Genomic DNA, 24,095 nt, shown 5'->3' with positions numbered 1-24,095 from the left:
AGGTCTGGGGGCTGCCTGACTGGTCCAGCTGACCTTGGCATGTTAAGGGTCATTTCTCATCAGCCCCTGGAGTTCTGTGCTTTCCTTCCTGTGGGAAAGGATTGCCTTTCTCCTCCAGAGGTTCATGGCTGAAAATGGGATTCCTCCTCCAAATTTGATTATCTCCAAGGATTATTTCCATTTGAAACCTGCCAGGACAGAAAGCTCTGGCTGGCCTTGACTTCTTGGGGGCCACCGCTCATCTGCCTTCAAAACACTGGGAGCCTGTGCTTTTCTTCCCATGGAAAAAACTTTCAAGTCCAGGCATCCATGGCAAAAATTGAGAATCCGCCTCCAAAATTCCTTATATCCAAGGATAGGTTCCAGGTAAAAGCTGCCAGGACTATCTAGGTTCCCTTCATTTCCTGAGAGCCAGTTCTCATCTACTTTTGAAACACTGGGGCTCTGTACTTTCCTCTCTATGGAAAAAACCTGTCCTTCTCGTCTAGTTGCCCATAGGCAAAAGTGAGGTCTGGCCTCCCAAATTCTGTCTGTCTAAGGATTTTCCCCTAATAACGGGTCTGGCTGCCTTGGCCTCCTTGGGGCTGCCTCTAATCAGCCTATGAAACATTGGGGCTCTGCCATTTCCTTTCTTTGGAGAACTATCATTCCAGTCCAGGAACCCATGTCTGAAATGGAATTCCACCCTTAAAACTCCCCAAATATCCAAGGGTTGTTTCAGACAAAAACTGCAAGGACAGACAGATCTGGCTTGCCTTGGCCTTTGGTGACTGCTTCTCATATGCCTTCAAAACCCTGGGGTTCTGTGGTTTCTTTCCTATAGAAAAGAACTGTCCCTCTTGTCCAGGCTTTCTTGGCCTCAAGCACTTGACCACTCTATAGGGACGCAGGAGTTCTGCGCTCAGTGGGGTGGAGATGGAGGACAGCAGAGGAGAGCCCTGGGAGGGACTGAAGGTGGTTTCAGAGATGGTGGATCCTTTTGACATAGCACAGAACAGCCTGAGAAAGGAAGAATTAATTCCAAGGACAGCTGGGGAGGCCCAGACTGCACATGACAAGAAAAAAATTTCCCTGCCAGGGCAGGGCTGTGGTGCAGCATGTCCCCCAGAAGGAACCTGGGGGAGCCCAAGGCTTTGTGTGAGCTGGCAGAGGCAGGCAGGACACAGAACTGTCAGCAAAGGAAGGGGCCAGCCAGGTGGGGCAGTTGGGGAATGCCAACAGCCTGCAGGGACAGAGGCACAGGGCAGGGGCACGGCAGGACAGCCTGGGCTGCACAGGGCACAGGCATGGGCAGCAGCTGCAAGACAGCCCTGCCAGAGCCAACTTGGGCAGCACTTTGGCCATGGCTGCTGGGCCTGGGCCTGAGGCAGGAGCAGGAGACAAGTGACCCTTGCAGGCCTGGGGCCTCATTGCCTCCTTGTCCCTGCTCAGCAGCCTGGCAGGGGCCGCCCCATGCTCCTGCCCTTGGCATTGCACATCCCCACATGCCAGTGCCCATCCTGGGAAGAGCCCTGAGCAAGGAGGGAGGGGCTGGATCTGCCTGGCCAGGGGCTGGGGCTTAGGCCTTGGCCCTTTGCATTCCTCAAACACATCCAGGTTTGCTCAGCATCAGAGACACCTTTCCCTTGCTTGTCTCCGGCTGTCATTACTGCCTCCAGGGTTCTGCTCTAACTGGAACCTGGGGACACTTCCTCATTCGTGTTCCTTAGTGGGACCCATTAAAACTTCAAGAAACTTCAGAGTTTCAATTTAATTTTGAGTTCTTCAGAAGTTTTTTGAAGACTCTGGGACGGAGTCTGATGTAAACAACACCAAATCCCCAAGAGGCTCATTAAACTCTTTGTGCTGTGTCTGTGGTACTGAGCTTTAAAGGAACAGCTCTTCCAGGGCCAGCTCCTCTCCCAGCCCAGCAGGGCTGAGGGCTCTGCCTGCAGGCACTGAGGTGACAGGAGCCAGGCAGAGACAGGCTGAAGGCAATCAGGATTGGGAAGACATTGAGCTGAGACTTCACTTGGGGAAACATCTTCACAGTCCTTTGCATGGTGAGTGTGTGGGTGCAGGGCAATGTCCCCTGTGCTCCTTGAGGAGCTGTCCTGAAGCCAGCACACCCCACAGCCTGGGGGCTGTGTCAGGAGGACTCTCCCAGTTTCTCCCTGGCACAGGAGAAGGAGGAGGATGTGCTACAGAGCGGGGCTGCCCTGGGCACCGTCAGAGAGACAGGGCAAGATGGCCCCTGCTGCCAGGGACGGCTGCAGGGGGTGAAGCTGGGGCTGCAGCCAGGGCTGCCCAGGGCTGTCCTGCAGAGCAGCTCCTCAGCCCTCAGGGCTCTTGGCCAGCCCAGGGCATGTGCCACCTGCCAGGGGCAGCTCTCAGCCTGCCTGGCAGCTCCCCATAGATGCTGCAGGGGAGAAGTTGGATGTGGAAGGAGCCACCCCCATCAGGGCAGATTCCTCCTGCTCGGGAGATGGTGCTGCATGGCTAGGGCTGCTCTCAGCTTTCTCCTAAAGAGAAGGGAAAGGGGCTGTCAGTTTTGGCTGTCTCACTGACACTCCTGCACTGTCCCCCTGCGCATCAGCAGATGGGCCTCCGATCTCCCTCAGAAAGTGCCTCCTCAGCCTCCTCTCCTTACAGACAGCAGCAGCACCTTGGCTTGCAGCATCTCTGTTTGTCTGGCCTGCCCTTAAGGGCCTGGTGCCTTGGAGATGCCCCTGGGCAGTGCCCTGCGCTGGGAGGGGTCTGCAGGGCAAAGCTGAGGCCCCAGGGCTGGGCTGGTCTCGGGCAGCACTGGCAGGGACAAGGCTTGGATACAGAGAAACAGCTCCCAGTAGGCACAACTCCAGGCAGCAGAGAGCCGGACCAATCTTTTGTATTCCTTCCTGTCTAGTTGCACAGGGAAAGAGAGAAGGGTTTGGAGAAAATTAGTTTTAAACTGGAGAGTTCAAAAAGCCCACTTTATTTTTCAAGACATTTTTAAGTGCAGGCACCCTGAAACAGAGGAGTTGTAATAATCAAATGACTCCTGTGTGAGGTCTAGCACTGTCTGCACTGGGGCAGGGAGCCCTGTTTTCTTGGGGTCTCCCCAGTTTTCAGGCTGAGAGCAATGGTAAAGGCGAGACAGGAACTCAGCAGCACAAACCCAAAATCAAAAAATGTTTAGAAAAATTCCCTCACAGGAAGAGAAGTGATTTTGCACAGATTCCAAATAATATACATAGGATTGACTCAAGGAAATGGGTGGCATTTGTCAATGTCTTCTTTTAACAGTCCACCATGCCCAGAATGAAGCAATGTCCAACAGCAGCTCCATCAGGCACTTCCTCCTGCTGGCATTGGCAGACACGCAGCAGCTGCAGCTCCTGCACTTCTGCCTCTTGCTGGGCATCTCCCTGGCTGCCCTCCTGGGCAACAGCCTCATCATCAGCGCCGTAGCCTGCAGCCACCACCTGCACACACCCATGTTCTTCTTCCAGCTCAACCTGGCCTTCAGCGACCTGGGCTCCATCTGCACCACTGTCCCCAAAGCCATGCACAATTCCTTATGGGACACCAGGATCATCTCCTACTCAGGATGTGCTGCACAGCTCTTTCTGTTTGTATTTTTCATTTCAGCAGAGTTTTTCCTCCTGACCATCATGTGCTACGACCGCTACGTGTCCATCTGCAAACCGCTGCACTACGGGACCCTCCTGGGCAGCAGAGCTTGTGCCCACATGGCAGCAGCTGCCTGGGACAGTGGCTTTCTCAATGCTCTGCTGCAAACAGCCAATACATTTTCCCTGCCCCTGTGTCATGGCAATGCCCTGGGCCAGTTCTTCTGTGAGGTGCCCCAGATCCTCAAGCTTTCCTGCTCACACTCCAAATTCAGAAATATTTGGATTTCACTGCTTGGTGTCTGTTTAAGTTATGGCTGTTTTGTGTTCATGGTTTTCTCCTATATGCAGATCATCAGGGCTGTGCTGAGGATCCCCTCTGAGCAGGGACGGCACAAAGCCTTTTCCACCTGCCTCCCTCACCTGGCTGTGGTCTCCCTGTTCCTCAGCACTGGCTTTTTAGCCTACCTGAAGCCTCCCTCCATCTCATCCCCATCCTTGGATCTGTCAGTGTCAGTTCTGTACTCGGTGGTGACTCCAGCCCTGAACCCCTTCATCTACAGCCTGAGGAACCAGGAGCTCAAGGCTGCAGTGAGGAGACTGATAACTGGATGCTTTCAGAAACATTAAACTACTGGCCCGTTTCTGCCAATCACTTGTGATAAAAGTAATCTTCAATACTTCTTATTAGTTCCACTTTGGAGGTTCTTTATCTTTGTTTTAATTTTAAAATATTGTTTACAAAGTGATGTCATTGTTTGTGCCATTTCTCATTTTGTTTCCCTTCTCCTTTACTGTGACCCACAGCCTGTTTCTATGAGGAGCTGTGCTCTCAGTGGCTGTAAATGAACTAAGGATCTCCCAGCAGAGTTTTCTGCAAAGATGCCCTTCTGTTCCTTCTCTGGAGCTGCAGCGGCAATGTCTGTGTGCAGAGCTGGGGGCAGATCAGTGCTGGCCCCCCAGCTGTGCCAAGCAGCAGCAGCACTTTGTGTTGCCAGTGCTGCTGCCGTGGCCCTGCCCCGCTGCCCTGGTGGCCCTGGTGTTGCTGTAGGGCCTGAGTGCTCTCGGGGCCGGGCACAGTCCTGGGGGTGGCAGTGCCGGAGCTGCAGCAGGGACAGGCCATGGGCACTGCTGGGGCAGTGCTGACGCCTCAGCCCAGGGCCTGGGGGCTCCAGGCTCCTTGCCCAGGCTCAATAACACACCCAGGCCAATGCTCAGCACAGAAAAGCCCCGTGAGCAGCCCGAGGCTGGCCGTGGGCAGGCTGGGGGCAAACAGCATGGCTGGGGCTCTGCAAGGACCCTGGTGCAGACGGGAAGGAGCAGCAGAGCAGGGGCTGATCCATCCCCAGTGCGCTACACAGCCCAGGGCAACATCCCAGAGCATCCTCATGGAGCTGCCAACAACATCCCCCCTCTGCAGCCCTGGCCTCTCCCCCAGCTCACACAGGTGCCCCATCCTTGCAGGCACAGACATGGCAGCACTGGCTCAGCAGCTCCTGTTTGCATTGCACACAGCAGGGGGAGCACCCCCATGCTGTTGGTGTGGGGCCATGAACCTGAGGGAGCAAAAATGCCATCAGCCCCTGAGGCCAGCAAAGGCTGGGGGACAGCAGGGAAACCACTCAGCTTTGTCCTGGCCTCTACAGTCAGCCAGAAAGTTTGTTCCCATCAGCTGGGAGTTTCCTGTCCCACTGCAGACTGCTCCAAGGGTGGTTCCAGAGAATCACAGAATCAGCAAGGTTGGAAAAGACCTTGGAGATCATCAAATCCAACCTGTGCCCTGACAACACCTTGTCTACCTAAGCGTCCTCTTCTCCAGGATAAACAACCCCAGCTCCCTCGGCCACTCTTCACAGGACTTTTGTTCCAGACCCCTCCCCAGCCTTGTTCCCCTTCTCTGGACATGCTCCAGCCCCTCCTTGGCCTTCCTAAATTGGGGCCCAGAACTGGACACAGCTCTCGAGGTGCTGCCCAAGCAGTGCTGAGCACAGGGGAAGAATTCCTGCCCTGCTCCTGCTGGCCACACCATTCCTGATCCAGGCCAGGAGCCATTGGCCTTCTTGGCCACCTGGGCACACTGCTGGCTCATGTCCAGCCTGCTGTCCATCAGTGCCCCCAGGTCCCTTTCTGCCTGGCCACTGTCCAGCCACTCTGTCCCCAGCCTGTAGTGCTGCAGGGGTTGTTGTGGCCAAAGTGCAGGACCCAGCACTTGGCCTTGTTCAACCTCACCTTGTTGGATTTGGGCTCTGGATCCAGCCTGTCCAGGGCCCTCTGCAAAACCCTCCTTCCCTCCAGCAGATCCACACTCACACCCAGCTTGGTGTCATCTGCAAATTTGCTGATGCTTGACTCAGTCCCCTCATGTAGATCATCAGGGCAGATATTGAAATCCACGCTGGCTGGCTCTGATCCCTCGGCCATCCTGTGGGTGCCCTGTGATGGCACTCAAGGTGATCTGTTCCATAACTTTGCCAGGCACCCAGGTCAGGCTGACAGGCCTGGAGTCGCCCAGCTCCTCCTTCCAGCCCTTCTTGGGGATGGGCTCACATTGGCACCTCCAGTCCTCTGGGACCTCCCTGCTGAGCCAGCACTGATGGTAAATGATGGAGAGCAGCTTGGGGAGCTCATCCACCAGCTCCCTCATCCCCCTGGGATGGATCCCCTCTGCTTCCATAGACACCTGTGAGCATCTGAGTGGCTCAGTAGGTCTCCAGCTGCTTCCTCCTTGATTACAGGGGGCTGTTCTGCTCCCTGAGCCCATTTACCAGCTCAGGAGAACACTTGTCTTGAGGAAAACTTGACTTATTCTTGAAAACTGAGGCAAAGAAAGGGTTAAGTACCTCAGCCTTTCCCTCATATTTGGTAACCACATCTTCCCTAATAATGAATTGAGATTGTCCTTGTACCTCCTTTGGCCGTTAATGTATTTATAGAAACATTTTTATTATCCTTCACAGAAGTGGCCTGGTTAAGCCTTAAGCTTTCACCTCTCTAATTTTCTTTCTGCATGAGCTAACAACATCCTTAAACATTTCCTGAGATACCTACCTCTCTGTCCCAAGGTGATGCACCTTCTGTTTTGCCCCAAGTTCCTGCAAAAGGCCCATACAGAATGTCACCTGTTGGCTAAATAATGCCTTAGAGGAGGAAAATACAAGAGTCTGTAAATTAAAAGAGGGAAAGCAAGGTAGTAAAGTAAAAGAAGAAGAAGAAGAGGCTTGGAAGGCTAACAAAAACTGGGACTCCCCCTTGACCACTTCCTTCCTTCTACCCTTTCAGTACCTCAAATCCTTCCTCCAATTCCTCTTGCTGTGGACCCAATTCCTCCTCCTCTCCCAGCTTTCATTCCTTTACCACCTCCTAACCCAGTTATATTTCCACCACCTTCCCCTCAACCCTCTCCTTACTCTCTTTACCCTTCACTACTGTCCCCTTACCTCAACCATCTCAAGCACCCCTTATTCACCAGCAAGTTCCTGCTCTGCCTCCCCCACCACAAATGAGAAGCCAAACAACATCTCAGAATCTCATGCCCAAGAGTGAAGTTACCCAGTCAGCCTCCACAGCTGATGTTGTAACACCTGGTGCAAAGTGGCTAAAGTAGAAAAATTGTTCCCCCTCAGAGAAGTTCCCATGGGTGGGGTGGCCAGTGAGATTGGATTTGTAAACGTTCCCTTGACTGCATCCGAAGTTAGAAAATTTAACAAAGAATTGTGAAATTTAGTGGAAGACCTGGTAGGAATAGCAAATCAAATTGATCCATTTTTAGGCCCTAATATTTATCCATGGGGAGAATTAAACTCCATCTTTAACATCCTATATTCCCTGTAAGCGACTTGATTAATAAGAACTGCAGGAATGAAAATTTGGGAGTGAGAAAACCAACCTGGGCCCCTAGGTGACTAAAAAATGCCTTTAGTGGAGCCTTGCTGGGACCCTATTTAAGAAGAGGGGAGAAGGAATATGAGAGATTACAGGCCCCTGATGGCCAGAGGGATAAATAATCAGTCCCTAGAGGGAGTAATACCAGGTTAGCGCTTGACGGCACCCAGGAAAAAGACAAGACCCCATCAACATGGCTTAATAGGCTAAAGCAAAACTTCCAGATTTACTCTAATGTTGACCCAGACAGCCCAGAAAGCCAATCTTGGGTTGCCTGCGGTCAGAGATGACGCCGAGAATCATTTTTTCCCAGCCTGGTGTTTCAACGAAGGAGTCTGAATTCTTTGGCTCTAGTTTCCAAGGTTGTTTATTGTTTCTTATCTATAACATTTTTTCTCTGGCCTGCCAGAAGTCAGACAGAGGCACACTCCCTGCCCCTGGACCGGTGTCTACATTTTATACTATGAACTCTGTGTACTTTATTTATCATTATTTTCCATTACCTAAAGATACACAGCAGGGAACTTTCACTCAAATAAATGCACCTTTTATTGAGTGCCTACAGCAGATGTAACAGAAGTATTAGAAAGGAGATAAAGGACAGAGAGAGAGAGAAAGGAGGGTTGGGTGGGGAATAGCTACCAACAGAGAGATGAAATCCTCGTGGTCCGGCCAATAGATCCATCTGGTCACATTGGGGAGAATCTCAAAGTCTTTTGTTAACTCAGGGCTCTTTTATAATCTACTGCCGGGAGGGGAGCAGGACGGCACATGGAGGGTACAGTGGAGAATAAATCCATTGAGAACAAGTACAGACAGTCCAGTTCTGAACAGCAAAAACCGGTGCCAGCAGTGAGCGGGGCCCGTTGTTTCAGGACTGGTTCCTATGGGAAACCTCCCGCTCCCTATGGCAGGCATCCCGCTCAAGTCAGGCCAGCACCCCTGGGTTAGAATTTGAAGGGTCTCATCTCAGTCCTTGGGGAGGGCTTCAATCTCTATCCTTGCTGGCGGTTGTGAGGCAGATGAGGGATCTTTGGACTGTGTCTTACAGAATGACATCCCAAAGCATAAAATTCTATGTATTTTCCTGTAAAAAAAAGTAATGAATTATTAAATGATAAATATTTTTTCTAATTTATTTATAATAGTGTTATTCTATATTTGTATCACTAAATTTGAATATGTATATTTAAAAATCCATACACATTTAGGAAGCAAAAAATTTATTGGTTCTAAGTAACACAATTCCCTTCATTAATGCATTGACCAGTTTTGGCTATGATTTCTCCTTCTTTATGCTAATTAGTCCTGTTTAAAATCTTTTTGTCATCTTTTTAATCATTTTCACAGACAGGGCAAAAGGGGCCACTTAGGGGTCCCTGGAGACATTTCTGAGGCCCATTTGGGGCAGTTCTGGGTCTGGGGAGGGAATTCAGAGAGAACTTGAGGGTCTGGAGGACACTTGGGGGAGCCATGTGGGCACTTGGAGGGGCACTCAGAGATTCTGAGGGACAGTTCGGCGTCCGGGACAGCGCTTGGGGGTCAAGGGGGGCCCTTGGAGGTCAGGGAGGGGAATTTGGGGCCCTTCGGGGTCCAGGCGATCCCTTGGGGAGCTCGAACGGGGCTCTCTGGGGCGTGGGGGGTGATGGGAGTTGTATGCGCGGGTGTCATACGGTTAAATGGGGCCGCGGAGCATCACGGGAGTTCGAGGCGCAGCTGAAATGGCTCTCGGTGGGGCGCAAGGCATGACGGGAGATGAAGTCCCGCCTGGAATAGCAATGGAGGTGAGCCGCGGAGCATGATGGGAGCTGTAGTCCCGGAAGTAGTTGTAACACCATGTTTGGGGGTCTGGGACGGCTCTTCAGGGACACTTCTGCATCCAAGCCGCGACTTGACGTCCTCGGGGGGGAACGTAAATGGTTCGGGAGCCCTTGGGGGGAGCTCGGGGAGCTCCAACCGGGCTCTTTAGGGCACGGGGCACGGCAGGAGTTTCAGGCGCGGGACTGTTCTGAGGGGCTCTGGGACCGCGAGGGATGAGAGGAGATGAATTCCCAGAAGTGGCTGTACCGGGCATCTGTGGGGTTGGGAGCACTCAGGGGGTCCGGGGACGCTTTTGGGGACTCCCGAATGGGCGCTGAGGGGGCACTGAGGGATTGTGGAGGGTCTGGGGGACACTTATGGGACAGATGGGTGTGGATGCCAGGGTTCTGTGGAGCGCAGGGAATGACGGGCGTTGTAATTCCGGCTCCAGTGGGGCTGTATCGGGCCGCGGGGCATGATGGGAGTTGTATGCAAAAAAATACTGTGTCCATATTGGCCCCGCCCCCAGACCTGGACCTCCGGAGCTGATTGGCTGCTGGAAGTGATGGGCGAGAGCATCAGCAAATGGGATGTGATGGAGGCGGGAACATCCCATTCATTCTCTTCCAGTCCTTCCCGAGACAGACCAGTTCATCCCAGCTAGAACCCAGCTCAAAGCCAGTGCCCCTCCAATCCATCCCAGTACAGCCCAGTCCCTCCCAATACAGCTGAGTTTATTCCCAGTCCCTTCCAGTTCCCCTGCAATGACATCCAAAGGATGCCCCAGTGTCCCCAGTCTTCTCTGCTATGTCCTTAGTGTCCCCAGTGTGTCGCAGTATCAATCCCAGTCTCTCTCAGTGTACCCCCACAGTCCATCCCAGTCCACCCACATTCCCCCTCAGCATTCCTCGTGTTCCTCGTATGTCCCAGTCCTCCCCAGTGTCACTCCCAGTGTGTCCCAGTGTCTCCCACAGCGTTCCCAGTGTTCCCCAGTATGTCCCAGTCCTCCCCAGTATTTCCAAGGACAGTTTAATTTCTCACGGTGGCCGTGGCAGCCAAACCCAGCAGTGGGGTCAGTGCAGTGCCCATGGCCACAGCCCCTTGCAGTGGCCCAGTGCGGCTTGGGCTGATGATCCACAATCACAGCTGGCTCAGGGCAGCTCTGCAGTGGCTTTGGTGGCACCTGGGGCTGGCACACACCTGAGCAGTGTTATGAACAAAATTTCTGCCAATTTTTTCTGTAAGAAAAAGGTTACCAATGTTGCTGCGGGCTGCTGTTTGTGTTATGGTAATTACGGGTCGTTGTTGTTAATAGTTGTTTTTGTATCAGTAAAAGCCCCGGCTGAGGTGAGTTAATGGCCCTTCTCTGAGACAGTGAAGGGTGGGGTACCTCCCGAGCAGTGAGGAGAAGAGACTTTGGAGGGGAGGGATATGCAAAATAACTCCAAGGACCAGCATGCTGTGTGGGACCCCTGCTCCAAACGTACTGAGAAAACCCCCAAAACAACGAGCCACCTAAGAGTTGAGAGACTGGAGTGATGTCTGGACGTGAGGAGCGGAGTGCTGGGCCTGCAGAGACGCTGAAAACCTTCGTTGTTCCTCACCCTGTCTTCGAGAGCCCCCGGGCTAGGTCTCAGAGTAGGTGAAATTGGGACCAATTCAACATCGGAAGCGGTCACCACGCCCTAAAGGCTCCCATGAGGACCAGAGCCCCAGCTCTGCCCCTAGTGGACAAAGCTGCACATATCCTCCTCTCCTCGTCGCCCTGGAAGACACGACGGGAAGCTGTAGCCCCATCCAAGCTGCCCAATCCTGAGCTGATCACTTTTAATAAAGGCATTAAAAAGGAAAAGAAGTCTCCTGGCCCTGTTTATTTCAGCTGGGGCGCTCGTCCGGAATAGCCACGCCGCAAGAAGACTCAAGACTGGCCATCTTGGACCTTCAGGACAGCTGGCTACCAGGACCAGAGGGATCGGCTCAGGAGCAGCGACGCAGAGGAGCACCGGAGCACCGGACTGGTGAGAAATCCGGTGGCGGGAGTGGGAGACGTGCTCATGTGTGTGTGAGTGAGACGAAGGCCAGCAGCCGGACCCTCGACCTGAGAGTGGACCCCTTAGTACCGCGTTTCCGAGCTTTCACGAGAAAGCCGGCCGGAAACAGGGGGAAGTGCTTGGAATTAGTGTGAGTGAGTCATCTCCCAAGGGGGAATAAAGGGCCCCCCCCCTCCGGGCGTGCGGAGGGAATATTTGTATGAGTGGCACGCACCCAAAGTAAGTCCTGACAGAGAGAAGTCAGGCAGATTTGTAAGTCCCGAGAAGGATTCGGGTAGCAGTTGTCAGTCCAAGAAGAATTCGGGTAGCATTTGTAAGTCTCGAGAAGGATTCGAGTAAGATTTGTCAGTCCCGAGAAGGATTCGGGTAGCTCACAAGCCCTGCAGGCAAAGTAAGTCCTGACGAAGGAGTCAGGCACAAACCCCAGCGAAGGAGGCTGTGGTTTGCTTTTAAGTCCTGATACGGTGAGGCCTAAAAATTGGCGGGTTAGGCAAACTAAAAATCAGGCAATTGTTTTTCCTGATTGAGGGAGTCAAGCACGACCCGGATTCTTAAGGCCAAGGCTTCGTGTGTTCAAGTCCCGATAGATGTAAGACCTGACGTTAGGAAAGTTGGGCAATCAAGAGATCAGGCAGTTGTTTCAGTATAAAGTCCTGAGCATCAGGCAGAAATTTGAAATTCAGTGGAGGAGGCTGAAGCTCCTCAAACAAAGTTTTTTTTTAAATTCCCAGTCAGTAGAGGCACCTTTGGGACTTTTTTTTATTGAGACCTGGAAAATGGGAGGGTGTAGTAGTAAAAAGACCGGCAAGAGACTGAGGGATATACCTCCCAATAGTCCCTTAGGAGAACTGTTAGTAAAATGGGATTCTATAGAGGCCACGGAGGGATTTGATAAAGTGAAAATGATCCATTATTGTATGGAAGTGTGGCCAGAATTAGAGTTGCAAGGAGGATGGCCTTGGTGTGGGACAAAGGATAAGTGGATGTGCCAACTATTAAATAATTATCTGACAGCTCGAGGAGATACCGATCCTGAGCAATTATTGTATGTATCTTGCTGGGTAAAGAGCACTGTTGAGGATGAAGGGGTGCGAATTTGTAAGGTACAGAGGAAGAAAGAGGGAAATGAAGGAGGGGATGATAGGACTAGTAAAAGATGGGACCCCCTGGATTATTTGCCTCCTTCTGCCCCTCCACCTTATAATCCTCTTCTTCAAGCACCTCAAATGGCAGGTCGGGTTCTTCCCCCAGCTGCCATCTCATTACCACCTGCTCAAACTCCTCCTTCTACCTCTTCAGCTTCCCCTATGATAAACCCAGTATCTCCTCCAGTAACCACTCCCTCACAACCCCCTTCAGCCCCTCCAGTTCCTTCTGCACCACCACAAGTGCCTACTCCACCTGCTGCATTCTCCACCCCTTCTCCAGCTCCACTTAATATTCACTCAGGCTCTTCTCCCCCTCCTATTGCTGTCCCTTTACCTCCTCCTAGTTGGGACACAAATGCCTCCTTTCCCAGTAAAAAGCTATCAGCAAACACACCTGCTGATGTGCAGAACGTTCAGGGTAACCCAGATATCCCTCAAAGTAGTTTGGCATCTGAAGATGGGCCATACTGTAGCACCAGATCCAAGACCTCCAAGGCGGAGAGACTGTTTCCCCTCAGAGAGGTTCCTATGGGAGGAGTAGCGGGAGGTGTTGGCTTTGTGAATGCTCCCCTAACTGCTTCTGAGGTGAGAGGATTCGAGAAAGAGTTGGGGCATTTAGTTGAGGACCTAGTGGGCATAGCCAACCAAGTGGATCAATTTCTAGGTCCAAATATCTACACTTGGGGGGAGATGAATTCCATCCTGAGTATATTATTTTCCCCAGAAGAGGTCCAGATGATTAGGGAGGCTGGCATAAGAATTTGGGAGAAAGATAACAGTCCAGGACCCCAGGTGCCATCAGGTGAACAGAAATTGCCACTAACGGATCCCAGCTGGAACCCTAACCAGGAGGAGGGGAGGAAGGCCATGAGGGAATATAGGTCTTTGATAATACGGGGGATCAAAGAGTCAGTTCCCAAAGGAACTAACACCCAATTGGCATTTGAGGGTACACAAGAGAAGGATGAAGCTCCTGCTGCTTGGCTTAACCGCCTAAAGCGGAACTTCCAGTTGTACTCTAGAATAGACCCAGATACCCTAGAAGGCCAAATGCAACTAAAAGTCCAATTTGTTACCAAATCTTGGCCTGATATAAGGAGAAAATTGGAAAAATGGAAGATTGGCAAGAGAAGGACATAAATGAGTTTTTAAGAGAGGCATTGAAGGTGTATTTAAGGAGGGAGGAAGATAAAGCAAGGGCCAAGGTTAAGATCATGGTTGCTGTAGCTAGAGAAAGTGCAGGGTGGGCGGGTCCACCACCAGGAGGAGGCAAGGATAGGCCAGTACTGTCAGGTGCAAGAGGGATGGAGACACCTCAAGGCCCTTTGAGAGAGCGACATTGCTATTACTGTGGAGAGCCAGGACACGTCAGGAGGTTTTATAGAAAGCTCAGTCTCGATGCAGCAATAGCCAGGGAACAAGATAATTTAGGGAAGATCCTTAAAGGTGACGATTAGCGGGTCAGGGGCTTTACACTATAGGGGACCCGATGCAACATCTAGAAGAGCCCTTGGTAAACTTTGAAGTGGGACCCCTAAATGAAGAATTTGAATTTTTGAGTAGATACAGGAGCAGATAAGTCCTGTCTCAACAAAATACTAAGAAGTATAGTATAGTATAGTATAGTATAGTATAGTATAGTGAAAAAACATCTTAAGTTAGACAAAAACAGCTAGGTAGAAAGGATATCCAATAGCACCAAAACTGGCCAGTAGTACTTAACTTGTAATAAGTGATGTGAAAGTAAAAGGTACCTTATTGTTGTCTTGTGTGTGAGAGTGAGTCACAAGCAAAGTCAGCCTCAACTTCCCGGGCAGGTGGGAAGGGGGCAGTGGAAGTGTGTGTATGTGTGACCTGCAAACCAGGCTTGTGTCCCCCGGGCGGGTGGGGGCTGTGGCCAAAGTGTGTGTGACCTGCAAACCAGACTAGGGCTCCTCAGATGTGTGAGGGAACCGTAGCTGTAAGAGCGTGAGTGACATGCAGACAGCCTTACAGGTGAATGTGCACCACAGGCAACCAGAGTCAGGGCCCTTTCAGAGACCCAGAGATACTGAGACCTGTGGGCCAACCCCAGGGTGAGGGGGACTACAGGGACCCGTGATTATCTAGCAATAAGGATCCAGTTTGTGTCTTGAGGGTGTGAAGGAATGTGTGAGAGCGAATATAGACAAATTAGAATAGAGGTAATGTAGATTGTGCATTATAAGATTTACCACATCTCCTTAGAGGGAAGTGTATTGTGTAAAAGAATGGTGTAAGAAAAAAAAAATTTAAGTGTAAGGGGTTGAAAGAAGTATTTAAGCTCTAAGTGAAAGTAAGAAACAGAAGCAAGAGATAAATAAGATCTTGAAAATAGAACAGAAAACCAGTGAATTAAATACACAGAGATATAAGAGAATAAAAATACTTTGGGAGTTAAGTTAGCTGAGAAATACAACTCCTTGGAAAATACAGAGTATGTAGAAGCTGATGAGAGAAACATGCAAGCTATGGAAAAAGAGAAATTAACCAATAACATTAAACAGAGAAACTGAGTTTTGATTAAATCATTAAATAGCAGACCATTATGCCTGTGTTTGAAAGCCCGTTTCAGGTACTCTTCATTACTAATTTGACTGTGCAGACCAAAAGGAAAAGGTTGGACTCACATCACTCTCACCCCCTGGCATTGGACCAGGATTCAACATCAGGTTTTTTCCCTCTGGCATTCTGACATTGGACCGGACTGCACCCCATTCTCCCTCTGGCATTGGACCGGACTCCACCCCTTTCTCCTTCTGGCATTGGGCCAGACTCCCAGTTTTTCCCTCTGGCATTGGGCCAGAGTCCACACCACTCTCACCTCTAGGCACTGGATAAGGATTCATCCACATCACAAGTAAATTAACCTGAGTATACTGTGATTTAAAGTTGACTCTCAGAAGGAAGAGTCAAAAAGACTGAACTGTATGGAAAAAAATTGGTATCAAGAGTTCTAACATTGCTTAAAATGTTTCAAGACTGTTCTGTGTAAACTATGTTGGTAAAAAGCCTAAGGCTGTAAATAAGTAATTCTGGTTTAAGTTCCCCAATTTATTTCTAAAGACTCCAGGTTAATCCTCTACAGAACACTCCCCTGGGGGAAACCAAAATTGGTAGGGAATAGACCAAGAGAGGTTTAACCAGAGAAGCAGGTAGAAGGGACTCTAAAGAGCTTGGAAGCTTCTTCTCAGTAAAAAATTCCCCAAGAGGCAAGGCCGGGTGGGCAGGCTGTGCAAGATGACCCATACCAGACTCTTGGGAAGGGTAGTAATGATGGTTCTGATTGCTGGTGGTGCTCTGGGAAGCCCAGCTGAGCCATGCAGTGAATACTACCAACCCCTCTATGAGGAGGAAGTGAGCTCCTTGTCCAGAGTCCACATCAGTTCTAACCCTGATTATGTTAACCTCTCCCAATTGGTCCTTTATCAGGAAAAATAAGAGAGTGTATTGGAGAGCATACAATACTGCCACTTTTAGGCAGCCACTCCTAGGAGAGTGCCCTATAGGGGAAGCCTGGTTGTGCTTTGAATGTGATGTGGCTGAAACAAGCTCAGCAGATCTAGTAAAAAGCAAAGAAATGGTGAAAATGGTAAGAAAAATTGTTTGTAACAAGTATTTATATGAGTGTACTGGAAAAGAGATCAACCCCTTTTGGAACACATTTCAGGGGAGCTCTAAACCCCTAGGTTTGATCTCTGATACCACAGCACACACCGAATTGTGGGGAGACTGGTCTGGCAGCTATGCCGCTAGAGTGATAAAACCAATTTTCTTCTTATTACCCAAAGAAACTAGATCAAGTTTGGGAGTTCCTATATATAATGATTTGAGAGAAATTAAACAGAACAGGCAAAGTGAAATAGAAATGGAGAAAATCCAAAATTGTAAAAGCCAAGTTCGGATCCCAATATCTATGTTAAAAAAAGTCATCCGGCTCCAGGCAGTATTAAAAATAAAGAATTCAATTATTAGGAACATTTCAAACGAAATAAAAAGATTAGCATGTGTAAATAATCAAGAACAAACTCCTACACTTGATCCCAGTGGGTGGGAGAACCTGGAGATTTTCAGAAAAGATGTATAGGAAAAGGTAGTTTTTCTCGCTGTGTGTGTACTTGGAGGATTGCTCTTTTTACTATGCTTATTTATCTGTTTTAGTAAAATAGTACTGACCGTGCAGACCAACCTGAAGAAACCAAGGAAAGTAACAAGGTTAAGTAACCATGATTACCAAAGTGCACAAGAAATTTATAGTAGATTCAAAACAAAAAAATTGTGAGTTGATACGAGCTTAAAAATTTAAGCTCGATCAAAGAAAAAGAGGGGGGACTGTTATGAACAAAAATTCGGTTAATATTTTTTTTTGTGAGAAAAAGTTACAAAAAGGCAGCCAGATCACTGTAGCTGCCGAAGTTCTGCGTGTTTTGTTATTGTAATCACGGGTCTTTGTGGCTAATCGCTCCTTTTGTATTAGCAGAGCCTTGCCCGAGGCTAAGTTGTACTTTTCCCAGAATAGTGAAGACACCTGAGAGGGTGGGGGGGGTTATGCAAAGTGGCTCCAGGACCAGCATGCTGTGTGGGTCCCCGGCTCCGAATGTACTGAGAAAACCCCAAAAACAACGAGCCAAATAAGAGTTGAGAGACTGGAGTGATGTCTGGATGTGAGGAGCGGAGTGCTGGGCCTGCAGAGATGCTGGAAACCTTCATTGTTCCTCACCCTGTCTTCGAGAGCCCCCGGGCCAGGTCTGGGAGGAAGCAAGACTCAGACCAAACTAACATCTGACGGGAACACCACGCCCTATAGGCTCCCACGAGGACGTGATTCCCCAGCTCTGCCCCTAGTGGACAAAGCTGTGCATATCCTCCTCCTCTGAGTTGCCCTGGGAGACAGGACGGGAGACTGCAGCCCTGCCGAGCTGCCCAATCCTGAGCTGAACACTTTTAATAAAGGCATTAAAAAGGAGAAGAAGTCTCCTGGCCCTGTTTATTTCACCCCCTTTTCAGCCCAGAGCCCCAGGGACCATCTGGGCCAGCCTCATCCCCCACGGGTGTGTGCAACCACCAGGGCCTCCTGTACAGCCCCATTCCCACTCTGCTGCCTCCTTGGCCTTTTCCCACATCTGGGCCAGCCTGCTGTTGCCAGCTGTTGGGCACACACACACAGCATACCACACCTGTCAGGGAGCAATTTGATGCCGGAGCCCCTGCTAACCCCGGCTCAACAGCCCGGCACTTTTCCCACCCAGCTGTGGCTGCATTTGGACTCCATCTGCTGGTATACCCACTATGAGGGACTGCTCAGGGCCTGGATGCTCCTCAAATGGTGCCCACAGGCCTGATTTCCACGCCTCCCCATTCCTCCTACCCCTAAGGCTGCCTCAGCCTTCTAAACACAATTTTTCATACTCTAATGGCTTCCTGTGCTTTACTGCATACTGTAAGCAGGAGTACACAGTTTTGATTGTCTTTGCTCTAGAATTAATAAAGATAAGTTGGAAGTGCTGCTAGAGTTTGTCATTTCAAACTTGAACCAACTGCAAAAAGTAGAGAAGCTTTCTGTGCAGCCTTTCAGTGAATCTGAAGTCTCCTTCTTCACTCACTTTCAGCATATCTGTTGATTTTCCTTTGCTGTCATCTTTTAAGGTTCATCACTTGTCTATCCATCTGTAAAAAAACCCTGTAAACCCAATGCAAATTTACCATCCTTTGTATTTTTCCTCTTCTGGAAAAGCTGAGGCTCCTGTCATCTAGACTTCGATTCCCATCTTGGCTCTGGCTAAGAACAGAACAAATGGAATTTATTACCTGCTAGTAAGATCTGCTAGCAAAGGTCACAGTTAGAGCTAAGCATGGTGCTTCTCTCCCTCTGTTGAATACACATCTTTGTGTCTAGGCCTGGGGATTTCCAGGAGCACCTGGAAGCTACTGCCAAGGACAAAAGTCTCGCTCTTGCTGGTTTGGACATGGATTTTTTGGTAGGATTTTGATCTACACCTACAGTGACCTAAAGGAACTCGATCTTTGACACAAAGTGCCTTCAAGCAACATTTCTAAGCATAGTGGGCAATGAAGTCCAGATACTAATGAGTAGTGGTTTGTTTGAACTCTGTGTAACATATGGTACAATAGCCCAAAAGATGTTATTTTTGAGTGTTTCAGTCGTTTAAAACTTAGTCTTATTCTTGTCAACACTTTTCTTTCCTCCCTTCAGAAATCTGCATGCCCAGGTACTAATTTCTTTCTCAGTTTGTTGACAAGTTACCTGTCAGACAATACTTGTTTCTTGACCCAGAGATGGGGCAACTATCACCATTAGGCCGGATGTGACATACACATGTGATTAGGGTCCAAGAAGAAAAACATTTTTTTATTCTGCATGTTGTCCAGCTTATACACTCTTAACCAAGCGTGATCTTCAGTCCACCGCTGGCCTTGGCTCACAGGTGGCCATCAAGTGAGTGTCCTGGGAGCGCATCTCGGAGTGGGCAAGGCTGGTGAGTGAGCAGGGCCAGCGGGAGGAGCCGGTGGGGTGTGCCGGGAGGGGCTGAGGCGAGGCCCAGCAGGGCGGCAGCCGGAATGCTGCGAGGGCAGCAAGCGTGGAGTGAGCGGGGGCTGCACAGCGCCCCGGGCTGGGCCATGGTGAGCCACGGCGGGGCCGGGCAGGGGCTGCCCGAGGCGCAGCACAGCATCGGCCCCACTGACGGCATTGCGGTCCCCCCGCAGCGCAAGGGCGCCCTTTTGCTCCTGGAGCCGGCGCTGCTGTGGAAGGTGTTGCGGCCTGGCTTCTGCAGCGTCATGCGGCTCCTGGACTAGTTCGAGGTGCCCGAGGGCTTCGGGCTGCTCATGGAGCGTCCGCAGCGCTGTCAGCACCTCTGGTACTTCCTGCACGAGTGGCAGTTCCTGACGGAGCCCGTGGCGCGGGGGCTGTTCCGCCAGGTGCTGGAGGCCGTGCAGCGCTGCAGCAGCCGGGGTGTCCTGCACTGCCACATCAAGGCCGAGAACGTCCTCGTCAACCTGGCCACAGGCAAGGTGAAGCTCATCGACTTTGGGTACGGCACAATCCTCCAGGACATGTTCTACACCAGGATGTCAGGTGAGCCCAAAGCTGGGGCCCAGCAGGGCAGCGGAGGTTCCCCCCTTGGTTGGCAGAGGGGGAAGAGGGAGGGAAGGAAGGAGGGAGGGAAGGAGGGAGAATCCTTCTTCAGCCAGCTGCTGCCAAGTTGCTTTTTGGCAGGGTAGGGGCTGGTTGTTGTGGAACAGGAGCTGGCTGGGAGGGAGGGAGCAGCATGGGCCTGATGAGCTGCGCCCGTGTCCCATAGGAACACTGGAGTACAGCCCACTGGAGTGGATCCTCTTTGGCTGCTACCATGGCCAGCCAGCCACCATCTGGTCCCTGGGCATCCTGCTCTATGAGCTGGTCTGCAGGCACCTTCCTTTCCACACCAACGAGGACATTGTCTGGGGCCAGCTCTTCTTCCTGCCCCGGGTGTCTCAAGGTGGGGATGTGCCTTCAAGGCATGAGGGGAAGAATGGGATTGGGAGGGGCAGCTGGCACATAAGCGTCCTGCTCTTGCAGCTGGTGAGGAGGTGGATCTCCTGGGCTCAGCTGGAGGAGGTGGCACCTGTGCCTCTGTGCTGGTGTCCACCGCAAGAGAGGATTCATAGGAAGCTTTTGGCTGTAGCTCTGAGCACTCCTGGTGGCCTGGGCATTGTGGAATGTGGGAGAGCATGGACAGGAGCCTTGTCCCGCTGAGCGGCGGTTTCTGGTTTCTCTCCGCAGAGTGCCAGCACATCATCAGGTGGTGTTTATGCATGGACCCCATAGACAGGCCATCACTGGAAGACTTTTTGAGCATTCTTGGCTGCAGGAGCCCTGCCTGGCCCAGGAGACAGCAGAGATGCATCCCTGTGCACAGTAGGATCCAGGAGCCAGCAAGTAGCAGCGGCACGCGTCTTGTGGTGCTGGAAGAAAACCCCGGAGTGTTTCGCTGTGGCGTGGAGGAGAGAGCGCAGCCAGGGAGATGCTTTCGCTGGTCCCCACGAGCTGTGGAGGGAGCGGCTCCATGCTGCCTGTCCCATTGGAGAAGTGGTGGCAGTGCGGTGAAGGTGCCACGGACTGGGACAGGGGAAACATCCCCCTGCAGCTCAATGGCATCATGATGTCCCGACAAGCCAAAGCACAGCTGGCGTGTTCTTCTGGAGCACGACCCCTTCCTGAGGGGGGAACACCCCCTCAGGAAGCTGGCTGGCTACCCCAGGATGTCGGCTCTGGCCTGGGCTGAGGGAAGGTGGGTGATGCTTTTGCCATTCATCTGCTCTGGCAGGAATTTGAACTTTAGACAATCACATGCCATTATGTGGTTTTGCACTAGTTTTATAGATTGGAGAAGTCACTGTTTTCCAGAACTGTGAATAGAGGGTGAGTTTTGGGAGGGAAACGGGAGCTGCCCACAGGATCCGGGTGCTGCCGTCAGGATCCAAGTGCTGCCCTCAGAATCTAAGAGCTGCCATCAGTTTCCAGGCACTGCCCACATGATCCAAAAGCTGCCCTCAGGATCTGGGTGCTGCCTGGTTGATCTGGGCACTGCCCTTAGGATCCTGGTGACGCCTATGGGATCCAGGCACGGCCCACATGACCCAGGCTCTGCCCACAGCATCCAGGAGCAGCCCTCAGGATCCAAACTCGGCCCACACGATCCGGGCAATGCAGTCAGGATCCAGGCTCTGCCCACAGTATCCAGGCTCTGGCCACATGATCCCGGCGCCACCCTCAGGACGCCATCCCTCCGCCACAGCCCTCAGGGCAGGAGGCGGGAACGGAGAGGCCTGAGCAGAGTGCAGGCGGTAGCAAGGCTTGGTTTCATTTGTCTTTGTTTCTTAATCTCCAGGGGCGACAAACATCCATATTTTTCCTTCTAATCCAAGCCCAGAGAGTCCAGCCTGGAGAAATCAGCCTATAACAGAAACAACCACATTCTACCAGGGTCCTGCAGGAAGGCAAGAATGGCAGCAGGAATTTGCACACTGGGTTTTCCCTCAAGGCCCTGGACCTGCAACTGTGCCCAGAAAAGCAGCAGACACGGAGGTGAAATATTCAGAAGCATTCAAAGACTGGCTCCATTAGACCGTGCCGCTCTTAAGTCAAGCTTACTGCATCAGTTCATATCACGACAAAACTGATACTAAGGGGATCCTGACCAGAATCACATCTAAACCCAACTTCAGCCCAGACGTCACCGCAATTCAGAGCAGCATTTGAGCAGTTCGTACCATTCAGAAGTACCTCAAATGAGCACATGGTCCCCTAATGATGAGTTATCTGGGACTTCCTTGCAGGTAGCAGTGAGATTCAATGTCAGAGATAAAATTTCATGACAGTCCTTTCACTGGGCCAAAAGGGATGAACAACCTGAATTTTGGATCACCTAAATGGAGTGCAGAGGCCCTGAGACTCTTGTATTTTGGTAAAAAACAGGAATATTCCCTAGAAAACGCTTTGTTCTTTGAGGGAATCTGCATTAAACTTCCCAAGAACTGCAAGGCTTTCCAAGCCACTAAACAAGGCAAATAGTTCTGCATTTAATTTCAAAGTCACAGTCCTTCAATATCATCTGAACAGAGAGGACACTGTTTAAGTGCGGGCAAAAATCCGTCACCTTCTTGAGGAACTTTAGGCAACTCCCAACCTTGATTCTCCAGGACTGAGCACAGCCAACTAGACCTGGCAGATAAAGGGCAGATGAGTGTTTGTACCTGTGCTCCCTGATTGCGATTCTCATGATTGATAGCATTACTGGAGGATCCTGGCAACAGTTTCACCTCAAGCAGGGCCATAAGGATGTGCTGAGGCTCAAGCTTTTAAAAACACACATCAGGTCCTGTGCTTGGGGGTACTTCCCCTGTGTGTCTGTAGGGAGCAGTGAGCTCATCCAGGGGAAGTAAACATGTATCCCTTATGTCCTACTTCTCTTCACCCTTTCTTCTGACTGGAAGTGTGAGGAACTGAAGGGAAACATTCCCTCAGGAAGTGAACATGAACTTCCCCAGGGCTGTGGATGATGTCGGCCCTGGCCTGGGCTGAGGGAAGGTGGGTGATGCTTTTGCCATTCATCTGCTCTGGCAGGAATTTGAACTTTAGACAATCACACGCCGTTAAGTGGTTTCTCTCCAGTTGTATAGATTGGAGAAGTCACTGTGTTCCAGAACGGTCGATAGAGGGTGTGTTTGGGAGGGAGACGGGGGCTGCCGACAGGATCTGGGCACTCCCCATACGATCTGGGTTCTGCCCTCAGGATCCGAGTGCTGCCTTTAGGACCCAAGTGCTGCCCTCAGGATCCAGGCACTGCCCACACGTTCTGAAAGCTGCCCTCAGGATCCCGGCGCTGCCCACAGGATCGAGCTGTGTGAGAGTCTGTCTGAATTTTCCCTCATCTGCCTCACGATCATCCTTGGGAGACCAATGAAGAGAAGACCCCCCTCTGTCTAGAATATCTGCCTCTGAAGGAGAAAGGTCACATGCCATGGGCCCTGAGACCTGAAAGCTCAGTGTTAAGCTATTGTTTTCACAGGAGTGTTTGCTGTATGCTAAGAAGGGGCACCGTGCCCTGTTTGCAACAATAGCAGCTCTGGAAGCTGTCCCATCTCTCGGCCTGGCTGGACTTCTCCTGAGTCTCAGGTGGTCTCCCACAGAAGACCCTCACCTCTATTACAACCACCGTGACAGACAGACTGAGATGTAAGAAGCCTCTCCATCAAGGACTGAGACATGAAACTCCTTAAAAGGCCCCTCTGCTCCTTCCAAGGACTGGGACTGAAACCCCCAGCCCGGGGGAGGTGTGTGGGGGAGGCAAGCTGACCAAAGCGAGATGTTTGCCTGCAGATTGTGACCACTGAACCAAGAAAACAATGGCTCTCGGTTACTGCTGAAAACATGGACTACCTGTTACATCTGTTCCCTATTGTATCTGTTTCCCCCCCTCACAATTTTCAGTAATAAAAACCTCTGAGTTAGCTAAAGCCTTTGAGATCTCCCCAGCGTAGCAGGCGGACCCTCGGCTGGACTGGACCAAAGGACTTCGTCTCTGCGTTGGTAGCTATATCCTGTCTCTTTCTCTCTCTTTCTCTATCTTTTTCTCTCCCTTAATCCCTCTCTCGCATTTTTGCTGTAGTTATTTCAATAAAACTGCATTTGTTTTGATTATCACTGCAAACCCCCCTTGTACCGTGTTGGTTTTTGCACTCTGAGATCACTCCTACGAACCATCAGGTCATCTGTTCACTAGGACGGATCCTGACAAGCCGCTGCCCACACGATGCAGGAGCCGCCCACACGATCCCGGCGCCCGCCCTCAGGATGCCGTCCCACCCCCACGGCCCTCAGGGCAGGAGGCGGGAACGGAGGGGCCTGAGCAGAGTGCGGACTGCGGCAGGGCTTGGTTTCATTTGTCTTTGTTTCTTAATCTCCAGGGGCTTTGAACCTCCTCACTTTTCCTTCTAATCCAAGCCCAGGGCGTCCATCCCTGGGGAAACCACCCTATAACAGAAACAACCACGTTCTGTCAGTGTCCTGCAGGAAGGCAAGAATGGCAGCAGGAATTTGCACA

General features: G+C 51.1%; 1 protein-coding gene across 1 annotated transcript; it reads left to right on the top strand.

Moving 5' to 3' along the window:
• The first annotated feature begins 3,287 nt into the window (after positions 1 to 3,287).
• LOC128943618 (olfactory receptor 14A16-like) lies at positions 3,288 to 4,220 on the top strand. The gene has a single exon (XM_054286513.1). The coding sequence runs from the start codon at positions 3,288 to 3,290 to the stop codon at positions 4,218 to 4,220; it is 933 nt and encodes a 310-aa protein (XP_054142488.1).
• Positions 4,221 to 24,095: the final 19,875 nt, after the last annotated feature.

The sequence above is a fragment of the Melozone crissalis genome, unplaced genomic scaffold, assembly GCF_028551555.1.
Source record: "Melozone crissalis strain CALT ecotype California unplaced genomic scaffold, PUWL_Pcris_2 ptg000049l_1, whole genome shotgun sequence".
Taxonomy (NCBI): Eukaryota; Metazoa; Chordata; class Aves; order Passeriformes; family Passerellidae; genus Melozone; species Melozone crissalis.
Note: the sequence above shows the minus strand (reverse complement) of the source record. Positions and strands in the feature narration are given on the sequence as shown.